This window comes from Vespa mandarinia, chromosome 5 (assembly GCF_050613455.1).
Source record: "Vespa mandarinia isolate Hongniang chromosome 5, ASM5061345v1, whole genome shotgun sequence".
Lineage (NCBI taxonomy): Eukaryota > Metazoa > Arthropoda > Insecta > Hymenoptera > Vespidae > Vespa > Vespa mandarinia.
The window spans coordinates 5,810,411-5,837,606 of NC_140814.1; the positions used below are offsets into that span (position 1 = coordinate 5,810,411).

The 27,196-nt window shown below is 36.7% G+C and overlaps 2 protein-coding genes across 4 annotated transcripts in view; one reads left to right on the forward strand and one right to left on the reverse strand.

Moving 5' to 3' along the window:
* The window catches only part of Ndf (Nucleosome-destabilizing factor), a 32,534-nt gene extending 7,325 nt beyond the window's left edge, over positions 1 to 25,209 (forward strand). Inside the window, exons 8-10 of the mRNA XM_035866237.2 lie at positions 23,072 to 23,182; positions 23,301 to 23,745; positions 23,880 to 25,209. Of these exons, the coding sequence (XP_035722130.1) occupies positions 23,072 to 23,182; positions 23,301 to 23,745; positions 23,880 to 24,079 (756 nt within the window). The 3' untranslated portion in view covers positions 24,080 to 25,209. The remainder of the gene's footprint in view (positions 1 to 23,071; positions 23,183 to 23,300; positions 23,746 to 23,879) is intronic.
* On the reverse strand, positions 227 to 7,798 carry LOC118441599 (uncharacterized). 3 transcript variants are annotated; one of them, XM_035866226.2, is made up of 4 exons: positions 7,021 to 7,793; positions 4,831 to 6,635; positions 4,282 to 4,564; positions 227 to 4,064 (listed from the first exon to the last, which is right to left on the reverse strand). In XM_035866226.2, exons 2-4 carry the CDS (start codon positions 6,624 to 6,626, stop codon positions 3,411 to 3,413), a joined length of 2,733 nt encoding a protein of 910 aa, XP_035722119.2. In that variant the 5' UTR covers positions 6,627 to 6,635; positions 7,021 to 7,793; the 3' UTR covers positions 227 to 3,410. The 3 variants fall into 3 exon arrangements, with proteins under 3 accessions (XP_035722119.2, XP_035722117.2, XP_035722120.2); XM_035866224.2 differs by having other exon boundaries at positions 4,831 to 6,882; XM_035866227.2 differs by having other exon boundaries at positions 4,282 to 4,531; positions 4,831 to 7,798.
* Positions 25,210 to 27,196: the final 1,987 nt, after the last annotated feature.

Below are 27,196 nucleotides of genomic sequence, written 5' to 3' on the forward strand. Positions count from 1 at the left end.
ATTCGAAGAGAAAAAGAGAGAGAGAGAGAGAGAGAGAGAGAGAGAGAGAGAGAGAGAGAGAGAGAGAGAAAGAGGAAGGAAGGAAGGAAGGAAGGAAGCAAGCGAAATTTTTCTTTAGGGTAAACAAATTTTGAAAGGTCATCAAGAACTATAATTTCTTCATCCCTTTATCGTTTTGAATCCTTCTCTCGTTATATCAAGGAGTCGTTAGGATTTGTAAAAAAAATTCTTTTTTTTTTTTTTTTTTTTTTTTTTAATATCCTCTACTTAAAAATTACACTTCATTAGATCGTTAAATCCTTCAGGAAAGACATTAGTAATATTTCTAATTGGTTCACAAAGAAAGATAATAACAATAGAAAGTCGTAAAAAAGAACAAAAAGAAAAAAGGAACGAAAAATAAACAAGATAAAAAAGTATGTATATATGTATATATACATATATATGCAATGTATATATAAAGTATATATATATATATATATATATATATGCAATGATTCGGCGTATGATTTTAATGACTGTAAAGCGGAAAAGTGCATGGAACGTTCCAAAATGATTCGACCTTGAAGGAGTTAAAGTTATTGCATTCTTTTTCTGTAGGTTATTGAAACGAAGGGGGAGAGAGAGAGAGGGAGAGAGAAAAAGATAGATAGATAGATAGATAGAGATAGAAATAGAAATAGAAATAAAGATAAAGATAGATAAGCCTGGCATGAGATTGTGCCTGATCTCGTGCATTAGAAAAATCGGTCTCCCCCCCTCTCTCTCTCAAAGAAATACGCGTAATGTTACTGAATGAGTCACCGAAAAACCTCTTCGTCGTCCTCGCCCTGTTCTACTACGTATATATAGCATGTATATTATTATGCACTTTCGATAGAGCAGTGTTCTATTCATGAATTCAACATTACTTCACCTCGTTCTACAATCTTGTCAAGTTATTTTCTTTGATAAAAATGAAACGGAACAATAATCTCGATTCTCCTCCTTCTCCTCTTTTCCTCCTCTTTCTTCTTCTTCGATCTCAAGCCGATCCTTCACAAAAGACGAAGCGAAGATAGAAGATATTCGTTCGATAACCTCATACAAGCGATATCATCGGTATATACGTGTATCATTTGTCCGTGCAAAAGGCACGACTCTATCGACTAATCACAGCTGCTTAGAATCCGTTCGTTGCTCGTAGAACGGCTTTGTTTTGTCTTTAAATCACAGAGTCTTTTAATATATTTCTTTTATTATTATTATTATTATTTTATAATTTTTTTTTTTTTTTTATTATTATTACTATTATTATTATTTTATATATATATATATATATATATATATATATATATATATATATTTTCTTTTCCTTCTCTCATCATTTTTCTTATTTCTCATCCTAGGAATAAAATCTCGATCGCTAACGATCCTCATCGTGTTCTTTTTCTTTCAAATCATTCGTTTAAATTAAATACAGGAAGACTAGAGAAGCTAACGTTAATCGTATCTATCTATCATGTCTAATATACGATCGCGTTATAGGAAAAGGGATAGGTGATCGGTGAATGAAAATTATGACCAAAAAAAAAAAAAAAAGGAAAGAATCAAATGGAAATTTCACTAGAACATTTTCATTGTAAAATCCGAAGAGACTGGAAGAAATTTCTTGTTGGGAAAAAAAAACGTACGCGAACGAAATAAAAGAAAATAAACAAAACACAAAAAAAGTAAAAAAGAAGAGATGAACTATTCCCAATTGACATGTCGATACTTCAAGGCCGAATATTTTTTTTATTCTTTTTAATTACGATTTGTCCATTCAATCCATCCAATTATGTACACAACGATGGTCGATGTGCTAATTAAATGTGATGATGCGACGTGATCATGAATTAAGTACATGCATGATTTAACACATTTTATGATTTTCCTTTTTCTGGATAAACTTTAATAACTTTGTGTGTGTCTGTGTATGTGTTCTTTTTTTGTTTTTTTTGTTCCATCCTTTGGAGACACTTTGTGATAGCAATTTAAAAGAATCAAAAATACAATGATCAAACAGGCGTCCAGAGTATTGAAAAATGCGAGGAAAGAGAGAGAGAGAGAGAGAGAGAGAGAGAGAGAGAGAGAGAGAGAGAGAGAGAGAGAGAGAGAGAGAGAGAGAGAGAGAGAGAGAGAGAGAGAATCTGTTCATGTATGTGTGTGTGTGTGTGTGTGTGTGTGATGTGTTCAAAAGAGAGGAAAGAAAGAGAGAAACAAAAAGAAGAAGAATAAAAATTTCTGAACGCTTGTTTTCCCGTTGATTTAGATCTAGAAAAAAAAAAAAAAAAATTTGGAGATAAGGGAAAAAAGCAATTACAGCGGAACTATCAAACGGCGAATCGAACTCGCCAATCGACGACTATGACCATACGGTATGTTGGTTGGTCGCGATTCAGTCTTTCGCAGAACGCGTTGTGTTAACATACGTAAATACTCGATAAAATGGCGCGCGTTTAAAAGTGGATGGATAGAATCAAGAGGACGATCTTTTGAATTTTATCGTACTTCTTTTTCTTTCTTTTTTTTTTTTTTTTTTTTTTTTTTTTTTTTTTTTTTTTTTTTGGAGGAACTCTAATGGATCGACTCGACCGGGTTCCTCTCCCTCTTGATCTATCATATTTTACGCGCACTTTCATTCAGAAATTTGATCAAATTCTCATTAAAATAAAATTTTCTTTCTCTCTCGAATGTACTTTGCTTTTTTTTTATTTTTCTTTTTTGTTTTTGTTTTTTTTTTTGTTTTTGTTTTTTGTTTTTTTTTTTTCCCCTTTTTTTTCCGACAACGATATATAACGATCAAAAGAAAAAGTATATCGTGAGCGGACAATTTCCAAGATACTTTATTTTGTTCTTTGGAAGCTGTCCGCATTTTTTTTTCTCTTCTTTTCTTTTGTTTTTCCCTTAAACGTCCCCATGAAGTATCGCGCACATATTACACGAATTCGACGTTCGTCGAACGCACGGAAGAAAAAGGAAAAAAAAAAAAGAGAGAAAAAAAGAACAGAAAAATTGTTCGGTTCCTTGGCACTGAAGTTCGTTCACCTCGAATGTTGTCGGATGTCTCTCTTTTTCTCTCTCAAAGATGGACAGCAACATCCGCCATTCGAATTCTTGATGAGAAGTTAACGCGATTTAGCCCCGCGGAACAACTTTGAACAATGGCCATTACGAAAGCACAGCTTCCATTTAATCTTTTTTTTCTCACTATTATTATTATTATTATTATTATTATTATTATTATTATTATTATTATTATTATTTAATATATCTAATGTTCACCAAGCAAAATACACCCTCGCGTCAATTCCATCGTTGAAGAATGAAAGAGTCGCGTTGCTTCTTGTAGTGGTTTTGCTGCTTGTGCACCGCTCAATTCTGATAGGCTAGAGTTTAGTCTCGCGTGGAAGTTCTGGTAAACTGGTGCATGGAGCGAGTAGTCCGAGGATCTCCGGTACGTTTCGCGATTCTCCGGCCAATATCTCCGCGCTGGAACCTTTGTAAACCGGTTTACTCTGATCGAACTCATTGCAAACGGACGTAGAACTTCCGTATTCTTCGATGCAATGCAATATGACCGGGGAAGGCGGGGGAAGTATGATTTGCAGCGGTGCCCTTGGTCCGCTGTTTTCGATATAATTTATATGAATACCTTCCAATGTATTCATACCATGTGGACTGACAGAGGATAATTCCGTGGGTGTATAATATTCGCTGTTCATATCTTCTAAACTAGTACCCGCCGTCATATCGTTGATCTTTGCTTTGAAGTACGTATCTGGTCCTCCATAACCATCCTCTTTACTGTTCTCAAAAACAACGGAATCGCTCTTTCCACAGGAACCACTTCGACAATTGTCGAAATAAAGATTCGGTAGATTCTCCAATACCTTGTTTAACGTTTGCTGTTGATATTTGTAGCTTTCCCTTAGCCGTAATACCTGATGAGCACTGAACTTGCGAATCTTATTCCGTTGGAAGACGTAATTTTCTCGCACCCAATTAAGCTGACTTGTTGAGTAATCTCGTACTCTCTTCACCTGTTACCAAAAAAAAAAAAAAAAGGAAATTCTTTGAAACACATATTTTTCTTATCGCAAAAGTAGGAGGAAACTTAATGGATATCTAATGCAAGTCATTGCGATCTATCTTGTTATTTACTTCGCAAGAAGTTAGTAATCAATCCGAATTGATATGTTTATCTAAGTATTGATGAATATTTAAGTTTTTCATGCAAACTCGTCATCGTATCATTACCTGATCGTAATATTGGTCTCTTAGTGCGGTGAGATGACTGGTACCATAGTCCCTGATGTCGCGTATGTGTCTCATCTGACCCTCGTAACTATCCCGAATCCATTCCACTTGCTGAACACAGTTGTCCTTGATTCTATGCACTTGTTGAGTATAATTTTCACGCAATCTCTCCAATTGTTGACTCTTATACTGTTCTATATTATCCAACATCTGATAAATTTGTTTTGCTCTTGGGGTCGCACCCACGCGCCTGCAGCAAATACACCATTTTATACAACCGCACCTGGAAAATATCGTGGTAAGATTAGAAGAATATTTATCGAAAGAAAAATTAACCGTAGAAGTAATTCTTTAAGTAATGTTTATCGATCGCTCCTGACCTTCTACCGAACTACTTTACACAAGCTGTATCATTTCAGCAAACAATAATTGAACATTTTGGTCGATAGCAAACAACGATGTAAATATTAGATTTTGTTGGTTTCATATATTATGATCAAGAAACCGGTTTATGACGTAAATAAAAAAGAAATCAGCACGAATAATCACCTCAGGAAAAAGTATCGAATCAACTGCAAAAATAGAGTCAACAGGAGGAAGGCCGTTGCGCTGACTCCACCCACTACTATACTGAAGATTTGGATGTTATGAAGTGTTATAGGATCCATTGCCAACATAATATAGGCTGTTGCATTCGCTATAGGATTAATAGCGAAGCATCTGTAAATCCCAACGTCTTGCCTGAGTAGTTTGCTAATGTACAAAGAGCCATTCTCCAGAATGCGTATCCTCCCATCATCGTCGACCGGTTCGTCCAGTTTCCATCCATGTATGTGAGGATGCTCTACAAATGCATCAGGGAATGCCGGATCGGGGTTCCAGTGAAGAACCTTGAGCTTTGGAGTGACCCAAGCCAAGGACGGCGCCGGATTGCCATTAAACTCGCACTCCAGTAAAACCGAACTAAGCAATAGATACTGATTGGCGAAAGAGACCCGTGCCAGGGTCGGTGATGTACAATTTAGATAACGAAGAGTTTGCAAGGTATTGATGGTACCATCGATCTCATGTCCGCACCTGAGGCCACTTTTGAAAGCTGCACGTAAATGAGTTCTGCTTTCCGCCCATTTTACAAACCAGAACATACGACAATCGCAGGCCCATGGATTCCCTTGAAGCTGTAATTCTCCAAGATATGGTAATTGAGCAACGTTGGCTGGAAGGAAAGCTAAATCGTTGTCCCGTAAATTTATCCTTCGAAGGGACGGCGTATCGTCTAACACGTGTCGAGAGATCTCACGCAATGGACTATTTGTTAATTCGAGAGTCTCCAATTCCAACAATCCTGCGAAATTCTGATCCCGAAGTATCTCTAATTGAGTGCCGGACAGTAAAAGAGTTCTCAATTTGCTAGTCGGTCGCCAGAGATCTTCAGGTAGCTTGGAGATTGGTAACCTCTCGAGATTGAGCCATCGTAGATTGGAGAGACCTTGAAAGACTGCATTTGTCAGACGAATAACGGGATTGCCAGCTAGATCCAAATATTCCAAGGATGTGAGCTCGGCGAAAAGACCACGTGGCAGTACATCGATCTCGTTGTCGGCTAATTCGAGCACTTTTAACAGAGCAAGACCGGAGAAGAGTCTCGAGGGTAATTTCGTGAGTCTGTTGGCTGATAATCGGAGTTCTTCCAATTGCTTGTTGGGTCTAAAGCTATGATCCGGCAGAGATACTAACAAATTTTCGCTTAAATCCAGACGGAGTAATCCTCTTACTGGACCGAATGCTTGGAAGGGCAGTACGGACAAATGATTTGTCGCTAGACGTATCTCGTGGAGATTATCGAGGCCCTGAAAGAGGACCTGCGGCAGGGTGATCAATCGATTACCGGTGAGATTCAGGTACTGTAGTCGGCGCAACGGGTGGAAGACGTCCGATGGCAGTTCTGCCAGCCTGTTATCACCTAAGTTGAGGCTCTCGAGAGATTCCGTCGCTCGAAATACACCAGACTCTATTCTTTCTATTCCACTTGACGTCCAAATGAGACTTCTCAGAGCAGCAGAGGTTTCCAATGCCGCAACTGGAATCGCGGCAGCTTGAACATTCTTCAGGATAACGGTGTCCGCTTCTTGCGGTATCCCAAGACCAAGAAAGCTGCGTGACTCGCAGAAGAGACTTTCCTCGTTCTCCGTACATTCGCAACCCGCGGCACATTCTATCCCCGTCGAAGATCTCTTTCCCGAGATCGAAGACGACGAAGGAGTTTGCGTACCCTCGACGCACACCACCACGAAGAGTAAGATCAACCACCACCGCGAAACCCTCGCCAAAGCTCGCTCCCTCATTCCTAAGACCTGCAACGTGACGATATTCTCGACTACAACAAGAATCTCCCATGTCCTAAGGGACTCTTTCTTCTATCTCGTCAACAGCCTACGAATTAACCGCGGATAATGTTCACGATTTCTAATCCCACGTCACACACGCATTCTCAATGCAATTTCTCTCTCTTCTTTTCTTTTAAAAACAGCTTTAATTCCCTACCCCCCCTTTTGTTCTAGTTTTCTCGAATCGAACACACGTGCTTGCTTGCGAATCCTTCTATAAAAACAAATAATCCTACTTTTATCTCTTTCTCTTTCTCTCCCTCTCTCTCCCTCTCTCTCACACACACACACACTCATTCACTCACTCTCGCTCTCTGTCACTTTCTTTTCTTTATTATTATCATCTACCTACCTATTCAAAAATCACGGCGATGCCGCGGAAAAGCGAATTATTCGGAAGTGAGCCGGCGATATTTAGTAGAGTAGTCGTGGTCTGATTTCTTAACCGTTTGCGAAAAATCCGGCGCGTGATCTTAAAGTGGAGAGCTTCTCGTTTTCATCGTCGTCGTTGACGGTTACAAAGTTTACGATGGTGGTGGTATTGGTGGTGGTGGTGATGATGATGATGATGATGGTGGATGGTCGTGGTGGTGGTGGCGGCGATGGTGGCGGCGGTGACGATACTATTACTGCTGTCGCCTTGTGAAGCCGGTAACATAATTGTGCGTGCGTGTTCTGATGGTTCGATTAATTCGATCCTAAAATCGCACACGGGAAATAAAACCCGCCACGGCACAACGACCGCACGCACACGTTACCTTCTCCCTCCCTCTCTTTTTCTTTCGTTCTACTCTCTCTCTTCCTTCCTTCCTTCCTTCCTTCCTTCCTTCCTTCCTTCCTTCCTTCCTTCCTTCCCTCCTTCCTCCCTCTTTCAATATCTCTTCGTCAGTCTCTCTGTCCCGCCGTATAGTTGCGGCGTTACACTCTTGTCACGCGTGTGACATGACACGCTCGTGCGTCCCGTCACGAGCAGCGTCGCCCACTGCGTACGAGAGGCAAAAACTGACTATTGGGTCGGTTCGACCGACCGTGCTCCTCCTCGTGGCTACCACCGGTTCTCTCGGTCTCTATCTCTATCTCTCTTTCTCTGTCTTTCTGTCTCTATCTCTCTTCCTCTTTCTCTTTCACTCTGTCTATCTTTCTCTTTCTTCATCAGCATTCACCTCACTGGCAACGTTGCTTCTACTCTGTAACCGCGCCGACGCGAACAACGTCCTCACTGGCAACGTCGCGTCGCGCTACGTTTCTGTGGAGGGAGAAGAAGAAAGGAAGGGTGTAAGAGAGAGAGAGAGAGAGAGAGAGAGAGAGAGAGAGAGAGAGAACGAGCGAACGTTACTGTCAGCCCCTCGTGAAAAATTTGCTCCCGAACAAAATAGCAATGGAAGAGAGAGAAAGAGAGAAGTTTAAGATTTCTCAAATTCCCTAGGACTACAACTTCGGTTGGTGGTGCTTGTACACGTATTTACGATCTAATTAGCGTTCAACATCATGAGAAGCGTTCTTTTTATATACTTACGCCATTTTATGTTCTCTCGTAGCTTTCATATAACTTAGGAATATGTAATATGTACTTCGAGCGAATCCGCTCGAAGGAATCGCTCAAAAGCTTCTCTTTACATACATGACACGCTTTTACATACAAGGGACGCAAAATACAAGAAAAGAGAGAAAACGTTGAGTGTACTATTCGATTAAGAAGACGAAATGGAACGCTCGGCGTTTAGGATCTTTCAAGAATGCAGGGTTTTCGCACGGAACATTCTATTCCTACACCTTCGCCATATTTAAAATAGGTTTCATTGAACTCTATACAACGACGCCATGTTTTTTTTTTTTTTTTTTTTTTGTGCCGCCTCGAAATTCAACGCGTCGACAATGCTCGTATCAACTCATTTAATCATTCTTGTTAACATGTTTTTGTCATCAAAATTGTTCGAGCGAATGAGTAAATATTTTTATCCTGTTTCCTCGTTCTCGATATGAACGTTCTTTGTAAAAGTAGGTGTGCCTAAGTACGTACAATGTTGCTGTGTAATTAACGACTATTCGCAAAATGTTTTACCTTTATAATGAAACGATTCTCGGATCAAAAACGGGAATAAAGAAGCGGAAAAGTTACGTATCGATTACGATTCATCGAAGCACGGAGCCTATCGAATCGTTTCCACAAACTCGAATTCCATTAAAGTAGCGCGGACCAATTTATGGCGGGACTTTCGAATCTAATGTTTTAGACTTTTTTCCTCGACGAATTAAAAATATAATCGGTATAGAACGAATTTGATTCTCTCTTTTTTTTTTTTTTTTTTTATTTTTTTTTTTTTTTTTATCGTAACAGTGCACAATGCACCACGTGACGTTCATTATATTCGTTTTATTATTATTATTATTATTATTGTTGTTGTTGTTGTTATTGTTATTATTATTGTTGTTATTATTTTCCACTTTCGTTCTTTGCTCTTATACGTCGAACATGGCTCGAATTACAGTTTAATAATTCAATGAGAATTATTTTTAGCATTAGCGTTCGTTTAACGACCCACAACTCCAAGAGAATTATTAGCCGAATCATCATTTTACAATTCTCCGAGTAAAATATAATTATCTGATTATATTTATAGAATCCGGATAAAAGGTTTATAAATAATTCACATATCTGGCAATCCAAATATCTGAGAGAAGGATTATTTTATCTTTGCTTACCTGATCAAACAATCGAGTAAATGTGCTCACCGATAAACGACTATCATCGATGTTCGATCCTACTTGCTTTTCTAACGAATATATTTGTAATGTTAGTAAGATGACGTTATGACGTTATACAGTACGTTCAACGTACTAAAGAAAGAAAGAAAATTAGTTGCATCTTCGCAGTTATATCGTAAGTTGCACCTGCAAATCACTTGTCTAAACGGTCCACGTATATGCGAGCATTCGTATCGTTGTCCTTGATGCGCATGTAGTAATAGCAATGGCAGTCACATAATTTTGACTTTGCCATCGACTCCACCCCCTCCTCCCCTCACCCTTCTCTCTCAGTCTCTCTCTTATTTGTAACGAGAGATTAGAGTTAAGAGGATCGAAGTGAGAATGAAAGGGAGAAATCGAGCGAGCGAGAGAGAGACGAAGATAGATCAATCTAGAGACAGAATCCGAGAGAGAGATAGGGACAGCAAAGCGTTCATTGTCAGAACGAAGCTGTCAGAGAGACGTAGACTTGTTCGAGACTTCTGACCGATCTCATTCTGTTGCCAATGTCGTGTTTACGAGAGTCTCGACGTCTATCTTTCTCTTTGTTGGCACAGTTAAAGGCGTTGGCGTTAAACTCAACTTCATCGATAGTATGCGCAACGTTCACCTTTAATAAGAAAGAAAGAAAGAAAGAAAGAGAAAGAGCGAGAAAGAAAGAAATTGGAACAATCATTATCTAATCTAATTAAGAGTCAACACAAAAGAGTCCAATTTGGATAAAAGATTTTTCGGATAGTCCTTATCGTCAACATTGAGATTTTCGTACATGGAAAAACAGAAATAATAGGAGAAACTCTTTGAAATATCGATCGTCCAAATTATGTATTTTTGTCGCTTCAATGTATTCATTCTTCTTTGCTTATACACACATGCATACATACATACATACATATATATATATATATATAATGTTTATACAATTATACTATATTATGGATTTCTATTTCAAAATTTTAATGGGAATCTTATTTATCTTGTGTTTCTTTTAACCATATGATTTATGAACTCGCCTTTTGAATATTTTCATTGGCGTCTGACACGGCCGAAGAAGCAAGCGAAAGTTTACAAAATTAACGATAAAACTTCCTTACCATTCGTTGCGTTACATCACATGCATTTATATCGACTGCTTTCGTAAGTAAGCTTTTAATCGAGTTCGATGTTGAAACGAACACGTATGTAGGAATATCGATAGCTGTTTCTCTCTCTCTCTCTCTCTCTCTCTCTATATATATATATATATATATATATATATATATATATATATATATCTTTCTATCTATCTATCTATCTATCCATCTATCTATCTATTTCTCTCTCTCTCTTTTTCTCCTTTTCTTGTCGTATAACGAATATAAAAGTCTCTCTAAACAAAGCTCTATCTCGCTATCACGATAATGATAAAATTTGAAACATTGCTTCGTGTTGATTATCGATGTCCGGTTAATATACGACTGATAAGCTCAATTCTTTTATTTTATTCAATTCCTATTTTTTTTTTCTTTTTCTCTTTCTCTCTCTTAACTACGCAAGACATGCAATTTTTATTACTCAAATGATATTATATTCTCTTATCCCTTTCTCTCTCTCTCTCTCTCTCTCTCTCTCTCTCTCTCTCTATTTTATTTTCTTTCTTTCTCTCTTTCTTTCTTTTGAAGAGAACCAAGACGATAGAAATTTACTATCTGATTCTTCTTATCAGCCAATAAAATAATGGCCGACTTATTTACCACGCTTCAGTCTTATCTTACAAAATCGTTTCAAAAGTTCACAGATTGTTGCCTTTTTTGTCATATATTGCCGAGTAATTTTTCATTCGAATTAAGCAAATTTTCCTTTGAATTGGATATATACGATTGATCTTCGACCTTTTCTCCTTTAGTCGATTCATTCGTTGATTTTATTCATCATCGTTCTAAATTTACAAACAATATATCATTCATTGTCATCCATCTTCTTTATTTTTTTTTTTTTTTTTTTTTTTTTTTTTTTTTTTTTTTTTTTTTCCTTAACGTAAATATCGCACTTATCTCGATTTTTGTAAAATTCCGATTCGTCTAGAAAAAGAAGAGAGACGTTTGACCTTGCGCCGTTTCGTAGGTTACGAAAAGCTCTCTCTCTTTCTCTCTGCTCTCTCTCTCTCTCTCTCTGCTCTCCCCTCTTTCATCCTAACTCTCCTTGCTCGAAGTTTCTTGCCTTGACGTCGGTCATGGTCAGGATGAAACTGACCTGCTATGGTAAGAGTTAGGGTGAATTTACTTTATTTTATTTTAATCTAATTCAACGAACGTAATAGATATTTCGATGAAAATTAAAAAAAGAAAAAAGAGAGAGAGAGAGAGAGAGAGAGAGAGAGAGAGAGAGAGAGAGAGAGAGAGAGAGAAACAAATAAATTTTTTCTTAAATGATTTCACATTTATATACATACACACACACACACACGTTGATTTAGTTATTCGATATAATAAACTCCATGCATTCATTTCTATCGTTGATACTAAAATAGGTAGAAGATAACGCGTAGGTATTATGTAAGACGATTAGAAGAAGAAATCCGTAGGCATTGGATGTACGTATATATATATATGTATACATATCTACTATATAAAGTTCGTAGGCGAAATCGATACGACTTATAGTACGATGGTGTACACCGGAAGAGACTAGAGTTATCGTTTTATAGATGGTTAAATCAAGGAATTTCATTTCGTTTAATTACTAACAACGTGATATCTTGTAGAAAGCTATCTTTCTTTATCCTTCCATTTCTTAAGAATATATTTTATTCCTTTTCCTAGAATTCATTACCCTAAAATCCTTACCTTAACTTAGTTATAAATATCATAATCGAATTTAAATTTGCAGATTATACGTGTTTCCCTTTTTTTTTTTTTTTTTTTTTTTTTTTTACTTTTTTTTTTTATATAAGATTATTTCAATTTTAATTTTCATTTAAATGAACTTCTATTGATCGAATCAATTTAATGTTATATCACATTAATATTCCATTCGTGAGTTCTCTTTTATCCGCTTATTTTGAATATATGATTGAGCGGTATCGAAGATAAGAAGCAAATAATATAAATCGAAGTATATCCAAAATAAGGGGTGAAAGACAACCCTTCGAAGTGATTTAACAATTCCTACGAGTCGACCTTAACCGTGCCACGGTGAAACGAATTCGACCTCAGCCTCCTTTTCCCTCCGTGGTTACATAACGTTGTTCTTAGTCAATTTCTCCTGAGTTCTCTCAAGCTCTCAAGCTTGAAAAAGAGGAAAACGACAACGAAAATGAAAGGATTGGAAAGAGAAAGAACGATGAAGAACAATGTTTCTTTTCTTATGTGAAAAAGAATCAAACTTCACGATATCGATCGGTGAAAGGATAAATATAATAATAATAATGAAAGTATTAAAACGAGTTACTTAATTCTCAAATTCTAAGTCGGTTTATCGATCGAAAAAAAAAAAGAAAGAAAGAAAGAAGGGATTACACTTTTCTTTCTTCTTCTTTTTTTTTCGGCACTTAAAAAGATTTTACTACTCTCGAAGGTGCTTTCAAAAACAGCATGTAGTAGAGTTATACCACCCACCAGCAACAGCAATAGTAACAAGCGATCTCTGTTCTCGCATAGACGAACAAAACGTATGGCCGTCCTTTCAAGAGGTAGCACGAGAAAGTGGAACGCGTATCATGGGCATAATTTCTTCTTTCGGTTACGTAAGAGATGGATCGAGAATGAAGAAAAGGGTTCCGTCTGTAAGCCTGATATTCGAACGCGAGTATCGCTCTCGCCCAAGGCGACGAAGGAAAGACTCTTGAGTGACACAAAGGAATATATAAAGACAAAGACACCAAGAAATAAAGAGAGAGAAAGAGAGAGAGAAAGAGAGAGAGAGAGAGAGAGGAGAACGTGATGATTTATTAAATAGTTATATTGAAAATTATGGAGTAAAAAGAATCACAAGTGTAAATTGTAGGAAAGTAAGGGGCAGGTGTGTACGCACGTATGTACATATATATATATATATATGTATATGCATAATATGTGTATGTATGTATTTATATAGTATTATACATGCGGGATATATACGTGACGAGTAAAAGGGTCGTGTTGGAAAGTAAAGAAAAGGGAAAAGAGAGAGGATGGAGAGTAGGGAGGTCAGAGTAGTCTGGTCGAGGCGAGCATAGAACGGATCAGCTGGGAACGAGGCAACGTTGCCAGGTCGCTCAGAGAGAGCTTGCCTGGTAGTGACCGACTAGTTGGACGGATCAATAGTCGGTAGAACTGGCAACCCTGCTAGCAACTGGCTCTTTATTTATACGCGCCGAGCAAAGCACAACGGGACGGGCTCGACTCTCGTCTCGTCGTCTTCTCCTCCTCCTCCTTCTCCTTCTCCTTCCTCTCCTCCTTTTCCTTCTCCTTCTCTCTCTTTTTCTCCTTCTTCTCCTTCTTCCGTTCTTTCGCTTCTGTCTTCTTCTATACGCTTTATCATTTTTGAAAGATTCGTTCTCTAGTGCGAAAAAGATGGGAAGAGTGAAATGGAAGTGGAGGGGAGAAAGAGAGAGAGAGAGAGAGAGAGAGAGAGAGAGAGAGAGAGAGAGAGAGAGAGATGAAGAATGAAAGGGTAGAGGGGAAGTTGTCGTGACAAGGGGTTGAGTATTCCAGGCGACCCCGAAGAATTTCGAAGCGCGAATCTTCCTGGACTTTGCGCGAACTATAACGCGAATATTTTCTCATTTCTTGACACAGGCCCCACTATCGATAGTTTTTTTTTTTTTAAGGGGTATACAGGTATATCGGAATTTGGACGGCCATTATCAAATTCAAGAATATTCTCTCGTTCGAATAGTTATTCTAAATCTTTTCTTAAAAGATACGATCTTAAAGCATTATTTTCTATTCCTCTTTTCTTTCTTTCCTTTTCTTTTTCTTTCTTTTCCTTCTCTTTGCTCATTGCATATAATTTAATGTCAAAGAAAAATATAGTTTTTAAAAAATCGTAAAAGAGCAAAGGAAACAGAGAGAGAGAGAGAGAGAGAGAGAGAGAGAGATAGAGATAGAGATAGAGATATTGGATTTTCTTTGACAGCCAGACTAGAAATTCTCAAGGAATTTTCTCCGTGTTCCTCTCTACGAAAAGGAAATACATCAAGAAGCGATTTTTCGTGCAAATTTTTATTTTCCTTCTTTTTGTTTTTCTTTTTTTTTTTTTTTTCTTTTTTTTTGTGCCGAAAGTTAACACAAATATTCGATTATGTCAATCAAGAATAACCAAATGTATTCCGTCGTCTCGGAATCTTTTCTTTTATCCTATTTTTTCAAAAGAAAATATTCTTCTCGTTCGAAATCAATTATCTCGACGTGTTTTAAAGGCACACGTTTAGAAAAAAGAAATGTACTAGGATTTTTTTTTTTTTTCTTTTTTTTTTTTTTTTATCATCGTTATACGTTGTTGCATTGTATGAATGAAAAGAAAAATCGTCGTCGTCGACCATTGGTCCGTTGAATGTATTCATAACGACGATGGTGTGTCTCGTTAAAAGGCCAACAAGGGAGGAGGAGGAGGAGGAAGCACTCGTGTAACGCGACCAAGCAGAATAACATATACACATGCGCGCTGCCCACGCGGAGGATACATTTTTATAATGATGTGCACGTAGAGAGGATCGATCGATTTTTCGTTCATTAGCTCCTCTACGCAAAGTTACTTTGGACCTTGAAACGCGTCATTATCTGCGAACCATACTAATTACTTTGAACGAACAGTGATGGACGTAACTTCTTTTCCACTTCATCGTTTCCTTTACTCATTTTTTTTCCTCTTCCTCCTCCTCCTCATCGTCTCCTTTACCTTTTTTTTCCTTCTTCTCCTCCTCCTCCTCCTCCTCCTCTTCTTCTTCCTTCTCCTCCTTATTCTCTATTATCCACTGACGTTTTGCTCACGTTAATTCTCTCTCTCTCTCTCTCTCTCTCTCTCTCTCTCTCTCTCTCTCTCTCTCTCTCTCTCTCTCTCTCTCTCTCTCTCTCTCTCTCTCTCTCTCTCTCTCTCTCTCTCTCTCTCTCTCTCCCTCCTCCTTTCTCTTTCTCTGTCTATCTCGTGATCTTGCCAAAGTCGCAATAAGAGATAGATGAAAATTAATGCCCGGATGCATCCGGCGACGATCAGAGCCAGCTTTCATTTTCCTTTTTCTATTTATCGACGGGATCTCGAAGTACCGGGAAATCCAAAAATGAATTACCCGTTAGAGCTCGGTCTTTTCTTCATTTTATGACTACCTTAAGTGTCCTAATCCTCTTTCGGCTTTCATATCCTTTATAATGAGTTTTTCAAATACTATATATTTTTCTTTATCTTTATATATATATATATATATATATATATATATATATATATATATACATACATACATAAAGTTTTTCTCTTTTTCTTCTTTATTGATCTCGTATTTTCGTTCTAATCCGCATAGCAGAATTAAAGGGGGAAAAAAAATTGTATTTTAATTTGGTCTTGCTTTCAATCATTTCACTTTACTTAAAATATTTATAAAAGAAAATAAATGTATAATTATCTATAACGTTATATCGTGTTATATTATAAAAATTATTCTGATGGTTATATATGAAATTTAATAAGGATCGAAAAGGAAGTAAATTTAAACAGGATGAACCTAGTGTAGTACTAGTTCCCAAAAGTATCCTCGAGTTTGTGATATTTTCCTAAAGGAAAATCTGTAGAATTGAATGAAATGAGGTCATCTTTTTTCTTCCTTCTTTTTTTCTTCTTTTTTTTTTCTTTTTTTTTTTTTTTCAATTCCCATACAAACAGAATCCAAGTCTCATTCGTAATCCTCCTACGCTTTCGCGAGCCTTCATCTACCAAGTTCCTTTACTCAACACGTTCTATAGACGTTCGTTTATATCTGTTCTGTGTATGCGTACACATATATATATATATGTATGTATGTACGTACGTTCGTATCCGTAGTCTTTGTATATACTGTTGTACGAGAATGTTCTTAGGAGCCTTAGCTATCAAAATTAACTATATGCTTTAGCGTGCGTTCACCGTGAGCCACGGCAAGAGGTCGATATACTCGTCACTCCACGGGCTCCCCTTGCTATCGCTCTAACTCGCTAACTCACTTCCACCGTTCACCCGCCTACGCGTGCAAGCATTTTCTTTTTTCACCTTGTACTAACATTAGCTTTCTTAAGTTTTCTCTCTCTCTCTCTCTCTCTCTCTCTCTCTCTCTCTCTCTCTCTCTTTCTTTCTTTCTCGAACATTATTAACACGTATCTTCAAGCTTCGCGTTCGAACTTCTCTTAAGAAAAATCTAATCGTTTATGTATATATTCATAAAAAAAAAGTTTCAAGGATTAGTCAATTAAAAGAATTTCTTTAATTATTTCAGACAATTTAATTATTATAATATAAGAAATTTATATATTTATATAATTAATATAATTATAAATTTATTAAAAAATATTTATATATGTATATATATATATATATATATGTATGTATATTAAATCGTTTGTATTATTTCGATATTGTTTAAGTCAAAGGATTACTTGATTTAGTGATTGAGTAATAAATTTTTTATGAAAAGCACGATCGTAACTCGAACAAGTATATCATGACTAAGCATCGAGGGAACGTGTTTCGCTTTAAAATTTGCATCATTCGCAGAAAGGAAGGTGGGTAGAGTAGATGGATACGAAGATAGGTTGTTGTTAGTAGATAGGTAGAGAGACCTAGTAGCTAGAGAAGATAAATTGATTGTACCGTGTAAGACTTCCTTTTTCAAATACAAGTAGGTGTGGTGATTATCTGAAAAAGGTAAACTTATACTACGTTCCTATAGCACCTCCTACGTATGGAATTCCGCTTTCATATGAAATCTTTTTGCGTGGGAGAATTCTTTCTCTATATATATATATATATGTATATATATATATATTCATTTATTTATTTATTTATTTCTTCTCCTTCATTTACAAACAACGAAATGTCAGATCGTGCTAAAGATTCCCTATAATAATCTATAGTATATATATATATATATATATATATATATATAAAATTGTGTGTGTGTGTGTGTGTATCGATTTTGATCGTTCGAGTTTGAGTGATTGCGAGGTCTCTTTTTGTAACATGCTTCATATTTCTCTACCTCATTCTTCTTAACTGTTAAAAAACGGAGGAAACGTTCAAGCAGAGAACGTGATCGAGCGTGAAAGTGTCGCCTATATACGTTCTCGGTCGGGGCTCCTCTTTGCATCGTCACCTCGAACGCATTTGCTGCGTTTAATCGAAAAAGAGGATAAGGATGAGGAAGAGGAGGAGGAGGAGGAGGAGGAGGAGGAGGAGGATGAGAGGCAGAGACACCCTTTTATCGTTGAGATGCTTTTAATCCTTCTTCTTCTTCTTGTTCTCCACCTAAGTCCTCCTTCTACTACTACTACTACTACTACTACTACTCTTACTCCTTTTTTCTTTACCTTCTTGATTCGCTTGGATACTTTACGACGTAGTAGAAGAAGTAAAATCTCCGAGCAGCAAATGTTCTTCCTACCAACTCGGCTACTCTACTATTTACTCAAATATTATATTCTTAATGCATGTGTCTATGTACATATATATGTATGTATGTATGTATTTGCAAACATGTAAAGAGAAAACACTTTGCGGTTGCGTCGAGCAATCGGTGCCAAGCAGACCGCGAACCCCTCTCGAAGACCTTCGAAATTTTTCATCCTTCTCTTCCTCGACAAATGTATCCCTCTCTCTTTCTCTTTCTCTCTCTCTCTTTCTGTCTGTTTTCTCGGTTCAAGGTCGCATCTCTCGTCGCATTGCGTGAATACGACGTGTGCGTGCATGCGAAAATATTTCACGATGTGTGTTGGTTTTTCTCGAAAGAAAATTGAAAGAGAATCATTAGTCTTTAGGGTAGAAAATTAAATTAGTTCATTTCTCGGAAATGAAAGAGAGCTTTAAGAATGTCGAACGATAGGTATAAAATAATTCTTTTTTGTTTTTGTTTTTCTCTTTTTTTATACTATATATACATATAAAACATAAAGGTAGAAAATGTAGAATTACATTTCATTAGAAATTATATGAAATTATTATAATTATTTTGTAAACCTCAAGGTTGAAGTTTTCAATATGATTTACGACTATAATAATGATCTCGACGTACTTACATATTTATTCTTGGAAATGATCTATTGTAGAAAATACCATAGAAGATGAAAGTTTAGAAAAAATCAAAAGTTCAAAGTACTTCTTACTCATTGTTAGTTTTTCTTTAACCATTATAATAGAATGGTTATTGCGATTAGGAGTCATTCTCTATTGGGTCATATTAATGGTTAGTATTATCATAATAACGGTGTTTTTGTTTGTTCGTTGGAATTTGTACTTTGCTGGTTCTTCCTTAAACGTGACTGCTGTAGATATATATGCGTGAATGCATACGTTACATTTTCAAGGTTCATCGTTTCTGGAAAGATACCGCTCTTTCTGTTTGTGTATGTACGTTCGCGCGTATGTGTGTGTGTGTGTGTGTGTAAAAATTTGTTCGTTGCGCTTCGAACTTCCTTGGCTTCGACAAGTCGTCGAATAAAACGACGCGTCAATGATTACGAACGTGATTCGAGTTGGCAATTTGATTGGAATATCGATCGAATTACGATCGACCAAACGTCCTTTCGCATACTCGTTGGTCCCTATTACTATATATTTGCGTGCATGTATATTAATGATATCTCGGTTAGACGCCCATATATTCTCAGAATTCTTCCAAAACAAATGAAAACATTTTGGAACGAAATAAAAGATTCAAAAGCCGAGATTTTTTTACAAAATCTATCATCGTGATATTATATCTATCCCTAAATGAATTTTATTATTGATTAGTCATATTGATTAGTCATATACTTTTTCAATTGATTAATGAACGTGGAAATGTTTATATTCAAATAATAAACGAATTATTGTACTAAATTCATATTGATGAAACGGTGACGTGTGTATCCAATTATTCTTTCACATATATTGCTTATTATTTATGAGAAAGTATTACAACGAGTTAAGCGTTTTATTATCGCTCGGATACTCTGTCTTCTGCTACAATAGCGATAATTTTTTTTTCTTCTCTTTTTTTTTTTTTTTTTTTTTTTTTTTTTTATTTTTCTTATATCGTTTGTTGCGAGAGATAAGCGAAAGATAAGCGACGTAGTGTTTCAAATTCTGAAAGCACACCTCTTCTCGACTCGTTTTAATATCACAAAAAAAAAAAAAAAAAAGAAAAAAAAAATCGACGAACTTCGAAGATACTCAGCAAGAAATTATTTATATCATACGGATATCTTTTGTCGTATCTCAGGATTATGTATAAAAATAATATTAAGAAAAAAAAAAATAAAAAGGAAAAAAAAAAAGAGAAAAACATCTTTAATTGTATTATGTATTATCGGCTCGACGATTCGAATTGACCGCCAACGAAGTTCGAAAGGAATCGATGATGATAAGACGGATTTCGTCACTTCCGGGACGAATACGAACGCTCTGGAAATCGCGCGTAAACGTGGCAACGAGGCCGTTGAAATGACGGATGCCGGTTTCGCATTGTATCCGCGTACATTATGAGAAAGAAGGGGGAGGAAAAGAGAAGACAACAAAAATTTTATTGAATTCTCTCTCTCTCTCTCTCTCTCTCTCTCTCTCTCTCTCTTCTGTTTTTCCTCTTACTCGTTAATTTTCTAGCATGTCTCTTTTTATTTCTTCGAAACGTGTCTGATCGTAACGACATGTGCCACACGAGAAGATGAGCATAACGATTTTCAGCGTTAAGTCGACTGTGACGAACGCGTTATTGCTTTCTCGTAAGTCAAGGGGGAGGGGGGGAAAGAAAAAAAAATAAAGAAAAAAGAAAAGGAAAAAGATAGAGACAGAGAGATAACGTTTACACATATGAGAGAAAGAGAGAGAGAGAGAGAGAGAGAGAAAGACTTTAGCGCCACTTTAGAGATAGTCACGTACGTGTCGAGTCACAAAAAAAATGTCTTTTCGAATTTCTTACTCTTCGAATTTGTGACATGACGTAACGTCATGACGGCCATCTTTTCACAACGGTATTAACAACTCGCTTCGGTACGTTTAGGAAACTACCGTACGAACGATCGTTCCAAGTTTATTCAACGTGGAATATCCATGCTGCATCTACGACTTCCGGTCGAACAGTCAAGAGAAAACCAGACAACTTCCTCTCACCGGGTCGATGTATTATTTGTCAAGCGATGTGTGTGTATGTGTGTGAGAGAGAGAGAGAGAGAGAGAAAGAGATACCCGTATATCGGTGACAAAGAATATTAACGTTTAAATATTTTCTTTATTATTTTTCTTCTCTTTTCGTTTTCCTTTCTTTTGCCCTTAGTCGAATTAAATCTAATTAGAAATTAGAAAAATTGTAATTTTCCTCAGAGAATCGTCAATTTATTGTTTTCATGATCATCAGAGCGCACGTGAAGAATTTCAAGGTCCATGTTATTAGAAATATTTGCGTATCTTCTTGCGCATTCCTTTGCCTCGTTTACAAACAATGTGTGTGCGTATACAAAAAAAAAAAAAAAAAGAAAAAAAAAAGAACGAGATCGGGAAGGAATATAATGTATGAGAAAAAAAAAATCATGATTGGATTACTAACACGAGAAGAAGAAGAAGGTGGAGGACGAGAAGGGAGAGGAGAAGAAAAGCGGTCTTTCTTTATCAGCTATTAAAGATGGCGACGAGTGTGCTGATTCGTTCGTAATGCCTCTTAGATCGTGATCGAATGACCGGCTGGAGACTAATAAGTTTTTTTCTTTCCTTGTTTTTTTTTTTCTTTTCTTTTCTTTTCTTTTCTTTTCTTTTTTTTATTCCCCACTTAACATTTCCACGATATCTTTTTACAAAAATATTTTCTACGACTATGAATGACGATCACGTATTTTTCTTTAGAGGGGAGGGGAAGACAAATATCTCGTTTTTTATTTATATTACGGAATTTATGAAAACGTTAAGCGTGAAAGAGAGAATTCATCTTTTCGATGCAAATGACGCTCGGTAATATAATGTGCTCTCGACCTCCGACGAGCGTAAACACGCGTCATCGCGTATAATATATTGTGAACGGGAAAGAGGAGAGAGAGAGAGAGAGAGAAAGAGAGTGAGTGAGCAAGAAGAGGCGACGAGAAGAAGGGGTCGATGGGAAAGGGAGAAAGAGGGAAAGAGTGAAAGAGGGCTCTTAGCATGGGAATTGAACGAGGAGAACGAACGAATCGAGATCATTCGATTCGACAGAAAATACAACACACACGCGCAGTAATCGACCGATAATCGGCCATGTGTGTACATTTCGTAAAAAAAGAAACTTTTATTTCTCGGAAAGGAAACGTCCTTCCGGGTTAAGAATCAGCCTAACAATGACCGGTTGACCTCGTCCTAGATGGGAATATTTCATTTGAAAAAAATACCAAGCTGACTGATAAAGAGAGACTGAGAGAGAGAGAGAGAGAGAGAAAGAGAGACAGCGTTATAGTAATGTAGCAATGGCATGATGAATGTTCCGACGAAAACTGTAAAGCAATCCGCTTTATAGTTATTATTCTTACAAAGGAAACTAAGGAACACGAGTACGTATTAAGGAACTGTCGCACGAGGGCAGCATCTCAAGAAATCCGAAACGACCTTATCTTGCTTCCTTCGTGTCACGTCGACGAGTAGTAACGTAGCCATTTTTGTGTCCTACGACGCGTTCCGAGGCGTTACGAAACTTCCAGAGAATTCTACACGAGAACTGCGCATCGTGTTGTGCCTTTCTTTTTTTGTTCTCTTTTTTCTCTCTCTCTTTTTTTCTTTTCTTTCTTTCTCCTCTTCTTTTTCTTTTTTTTTCTTTTTTTTTCTTTTTTTTTTTTTTTTTTTTTTTTCTTTTATATAGAAAGCTAACAGCACGTGTGTGATATGTATATATGTATACATATGTATACACACGTGTATTTATTTAGATATATATATATATATTTCGTATATATATATATATTTTTTTTATATATACACGAAATCATTGGCTAGATCTCTTGCGAGAATTCGCTGGAAAGTGCTATAAAAGCCACATGAGAATTTCTCTACGTAACGAGGCGCGATTAAGAGAGAAACGCGTACGGCGATCCCTCGTAATGGCGCCGTTTGTCGATGTGGCCAACGTCCCGTGACTATTTTCACCGCTTCGTAGCCGTCCGGAAGTCGACGCGACGACGAGAACGAAGCGAAACGAATCGTTCCTCGTTGTGGCGCCATCTCTTGGTCTTTCAAACTCTATCCGTTGCTTTCAACTGTTTCACACGCCAACAGATGACGCCATGATGTTTGTTAAGCGGACCGTTCAGTGCTGGACTATTGAAGTCCAATGCCCGGGGGAAATATTATAAAAAAGATTTTTAAACATCTATCTATTACGATCGATTATTGAAAAGATTCGTAAAGTAATCTATTATATGATGATTATTTAACAATTATAATAAAAATATTGACAAATAAAAATCGTCATATTTTATCAATCGCAAATATAATTAAATGATGGTTGTTGTTTATTTGATTTTTAGTGTGCGGATTTTGTAAAGGCTGGAGCAGAGCAAGGATTAACACCTTCGGACGTCGTATTGGCAGCCGACATAACATTTTCTTGCGTTGCTGATCCACAAGCTGCAAAAGATGTAAGTATAAAATAGGAATCAAAAAAGAAGTCAAAGGAATTTATCTTTGAAGTAGTAGTAAAAGGCCGACAAATAGATCGACGTTGTATCAACAAAATCCGTAACTTTAATCTTTCAGATGGTATTTGGTAACTGTGGCGTATTGATGGAAATATCCTCTGACAAGGGTTACGTTGAAATGACAGGAATAGACGCGGAAACATCACAGGACATCGCCGAGGCGATAAATGCAAAAGGTGGCCGTTACCTTGAAGCACAAGTGCAAGGTAGCAAAACCCAAGCGCAGGAAGGCACATTGGTCATTCTTGCGGCTGGAGATCGTACGCTTTTTGACGATTGCCAATCATGTTTTGAGGCTATGGGCAAAAACAGTTTCTACCTCGGAGAAGTTGGCAATGCATCCAAAATGAACCTCGTCCTTCAGCTAATGGCTGGCGTGACATTGGCGGGACTTGCTGAGAGTATGGCTCTAGCTGATCGAGCGGGACTTCAACAGAAGGACGTTCTTGAGGTTTTAGAGTTAACCTCCCTAGCTTGTCCGGCGATTCTTGACAAAGGAAAGGGTAAGGGATTAAAGTAAAAGATATTGAGCATATCTCAAATCAAATTTTTTCTTTTTTTTTTTTTTTTTTATACGACTAAAATTATATAACAGATTTATGATAACAACGATTAACGTCTCGTTCATTGATTTTAGCGATCATCGAGGGTGGTTTCCCGACACAACTACCGCTTCAGCACATGCAGAAAGATCTTAGATTATCGTTAGGAATGAGCGATCAGCTCGAACAACCTCTGCCCCTTGCTGCAGCGGCGAATGAAGTTTACAAGCATGCAAAACGTCTCGGTTATGGGGAACACGACGCCTCGGCTGTTTACATCAGGGCCAGGTTCTAATGGAGAACAACGTCGTCGGGGCTTTTGCTAAGATCATATTTATTGCAATACCTAACGTTGTTTCCCCAGCGCTAAGAGAAAAGATTAGTTAAGTGCGTCGATTTGTCGCGAAAATCGACGTTGTCATATAATAGAGATGAAAAGAGAGAAAGAACCAAACACGAGCAAAAGAGAGGGAAACAAAGAGCCAGAAAAATGGAGAGAGAGAGAGAGAGAGAACCAACCAAGCACGCACGCACGTAACAAGCAAGCACACACGATGTCAAGTATATATGCTTACATGTATACTATTGTTCGAGGAAAATGATAACGCATTTATCGTTGGAACACGTATCGACGTTTTACGAAAGATCGGACCAGTAAGTTTCACACAGTAAAAAGATATTATTGACGAGTGGGCCATCGAGAAGATACACACGACGAGAAAAATGATAAACAATGGATTTACTCCTATCCTCGTGATCGAAATTTAATCTATACATATGTATACGTAAGCGTGCATATATACATATATACATATACACATATTGTAATGTCACAATTTGTTGTACTCTTAATACATAGAGGAAGGTGCAATTATCGAAGGATAAGGAGGGAAAATGTGCGTGTGATACATACATATATATATATGTATATATATATATATATATATGTATGTATGTATGTATATATGTATATGTATATACAATATATATATATATATATGTGTGTGTGTATGTATGTTGTATGTATACCTGTACCATGTGTACTATCGTTAGATAGTAGTTACGTGACATTTTTCTTAACGCGATTAGTAGAAATTCGTTCTTTCAAGAAATGTTTGCGATGCAAGACGCGAGTCGATGGTTATTTCTCTCGAGTTGCGTCCCGTCGCTATAATGTATTAAAGAACGTCGAATCGAAGAGGAAACTCGGGACGCGTCGAAAATGTGCCTTACGTTGCTACACGACGCAAAAAATTCCTTAGTAAAGGCGTTCAATAATTCTGAAAGTTCGCTTGCGCGTTTCGAGAGCATCAACGATCGACAGCGCTAATGCGTCTTAAGTGTCATCCTTTATATAGACATATATAGAAGACGTGTAAGAAAAAGAAGAAAAAAAAAAAAGGATGAAGAAGAAAAAAAGAAGAAGATTATATCAATGAAAGAATGAATTCTATTACTCGTAAAAGATTTTTAATTTGGAGATGTGTGTCTGTCACGTGTGCGTGTTAAGCCACCGTACGAAAGAAGAATCGAGCAGCGCACGTTTCCTATTCTTTTTTTTTTTTCTTCTCTTTTTCTTCTCTTTTTCTTCTCTTTTTCTTTTTTTTTTTTTTTTTTTTTTTTTTTTTTTTTTTTTTAAGAGATGTCTCTTACTTATTTTGAAAGTTTTATCAATATTATTGTATTATTAAATATATCTTAACTCTATCCACTGTAAAGCTTTATTTTGACCGAGTCGTTGTCTGTCTCCTCTCGAATATTGGAGTCAGATTTTCGATATCGCGGGAACAACGATCTACGACGGTTTTTATAAATAAGAAAAAGAAAAAAAAAAAAAAAGAAAAAAAGAAAGAAAAAAAGCAAACAAAACGTAAAAGAACACATAAAGACATTATTTACAAAAGCATCTATATTGATTGAAAATAATCTTTCGTTAATGATTATAACGATAGTAATGAAGTATGGAAAAAAAAAAAAAAAAAGAAAAAATGTCGAATATTTTGAGCTTTTATTTTTCAGTATATAAAATTCAAAAAAAAAAAAAGCGACAGTAAAGATAATTATTCGACGATATTCTCTGTTCGTTTTATAGACTTTCGACAATTTGTATCTTAAATATAATCTGATAATTGAAAAATATTTAGAAGAGGAATGCGAGTGAATAGAATATTCGCAAAGTTCGTACGTATGGAATTCTCTCGTCAGCGTTACTTTTTTCGAAAGAAGAAAAAGTAAAGAAAAAGAAGAATAAAAGATAGTAAAGCTCGTGACATTTTATCTGTTTAGGAGAAAGAAATTTTTTTGTTTTCGGTGCGTGGGAAATTGCATAGCGTATAGCTATCGGTGGCTGCGCGCCATATCACATATTGTATATGTAATTAGATATACATTAGATACAGCTTCATACAATTATAAACGTTACAATGAAAGATTGTAAGCGTAAAAAGAAGATAATGAAATGATGGAGATAGAAATTATAAAATATATTCTATGGATAGGTATGGCGGCAAAAAAAAAAAGTTATAAATATATATATATATATATAAATATAAATAAATAAATATATATATATATATATACATACACACAGCACACACAGATACACACATATACACACACATACACATACACATACATATACATATAGTTAGTAAAGGATTAAAGAAATAAATCCACAAGGAAATGAAGAAGAAGGAACGAAGGAAAAGAAATTTGGCGTGTGTGCGATCGGATGAATGAGAGTGCACGATGATGAGTCACGTGCGTTATGCCGTAATAACACAGGCATTATATGTTTTATCACGAAATACACTGGTTTTTGAATAAATATCTATTTGAATTAACGATCTTAGGCATTGAATATTTACAGGTAATCAACGTTACCGTTATGCTTTTTCTTTCAATTTTATTTATTTACACGCGTATTTAGGTCGTAGCAATTCTTTTGAAATATAGGTTACTACATATATATATATATATATATATATATATATAGAGAGAGAGAGCATGTGAAGTATGAAAAAAATAAATATACGTTTATTATCGAAGGAAGAAAGTAGAAGAAGAGCGAAGAAGAACGAAGAAGAAAATGAAAAAGAACAGTTGATTTACGTACCGTTCAAATTTCGCGGAAAGAATGGCGTGCGCACGCGTTCGTTAAACGTAGCGTAGGAAGGAGCACGCGCGCGGTGTGAGCGAATGAGAAAGAGAGAGAGAAAGAGAGAGAGGGAGAAAGGTGAGAGAGAGAGAGAGAGAAAAAGAGGGAGATAAAGATAGGCTCGCGAACATACGGTGCTGCTCGCGATTGCGGGGTGGGGTGGGGAGTGCTGCCGAGCGATGACACCTGTGGCTCGGCCCCCACGATCAGTTCAGCCGCGACCGTCCACGCGCCGTCTTTATTGTACGTTTACAC

Bases quoted from the DNA above. Each gene is read 5' to 3' on its own strand.
- LOC118441599 (XM_035866226.2), bottom strand. From the start codon at position 6,626: ATGAGGGAGCGAGCTTTGGCGAGGGTTTCGCGGTGGTGGTTGATCTTA. The intron at 4,565-4,830 runs GTGATTATTCGT...GATATTTTCCAG, and splicing joins ATTCGATACTTTTTCCTGAG to GTGCGGTTGTATAAAATGGT. The intron at 4,065-4,281 runs GTAATGATACGA...TTTTGGTAACAG, and splicing joins GAGACCAATATTACGATCAG to GTGAAGAGAGTACGAGATTA.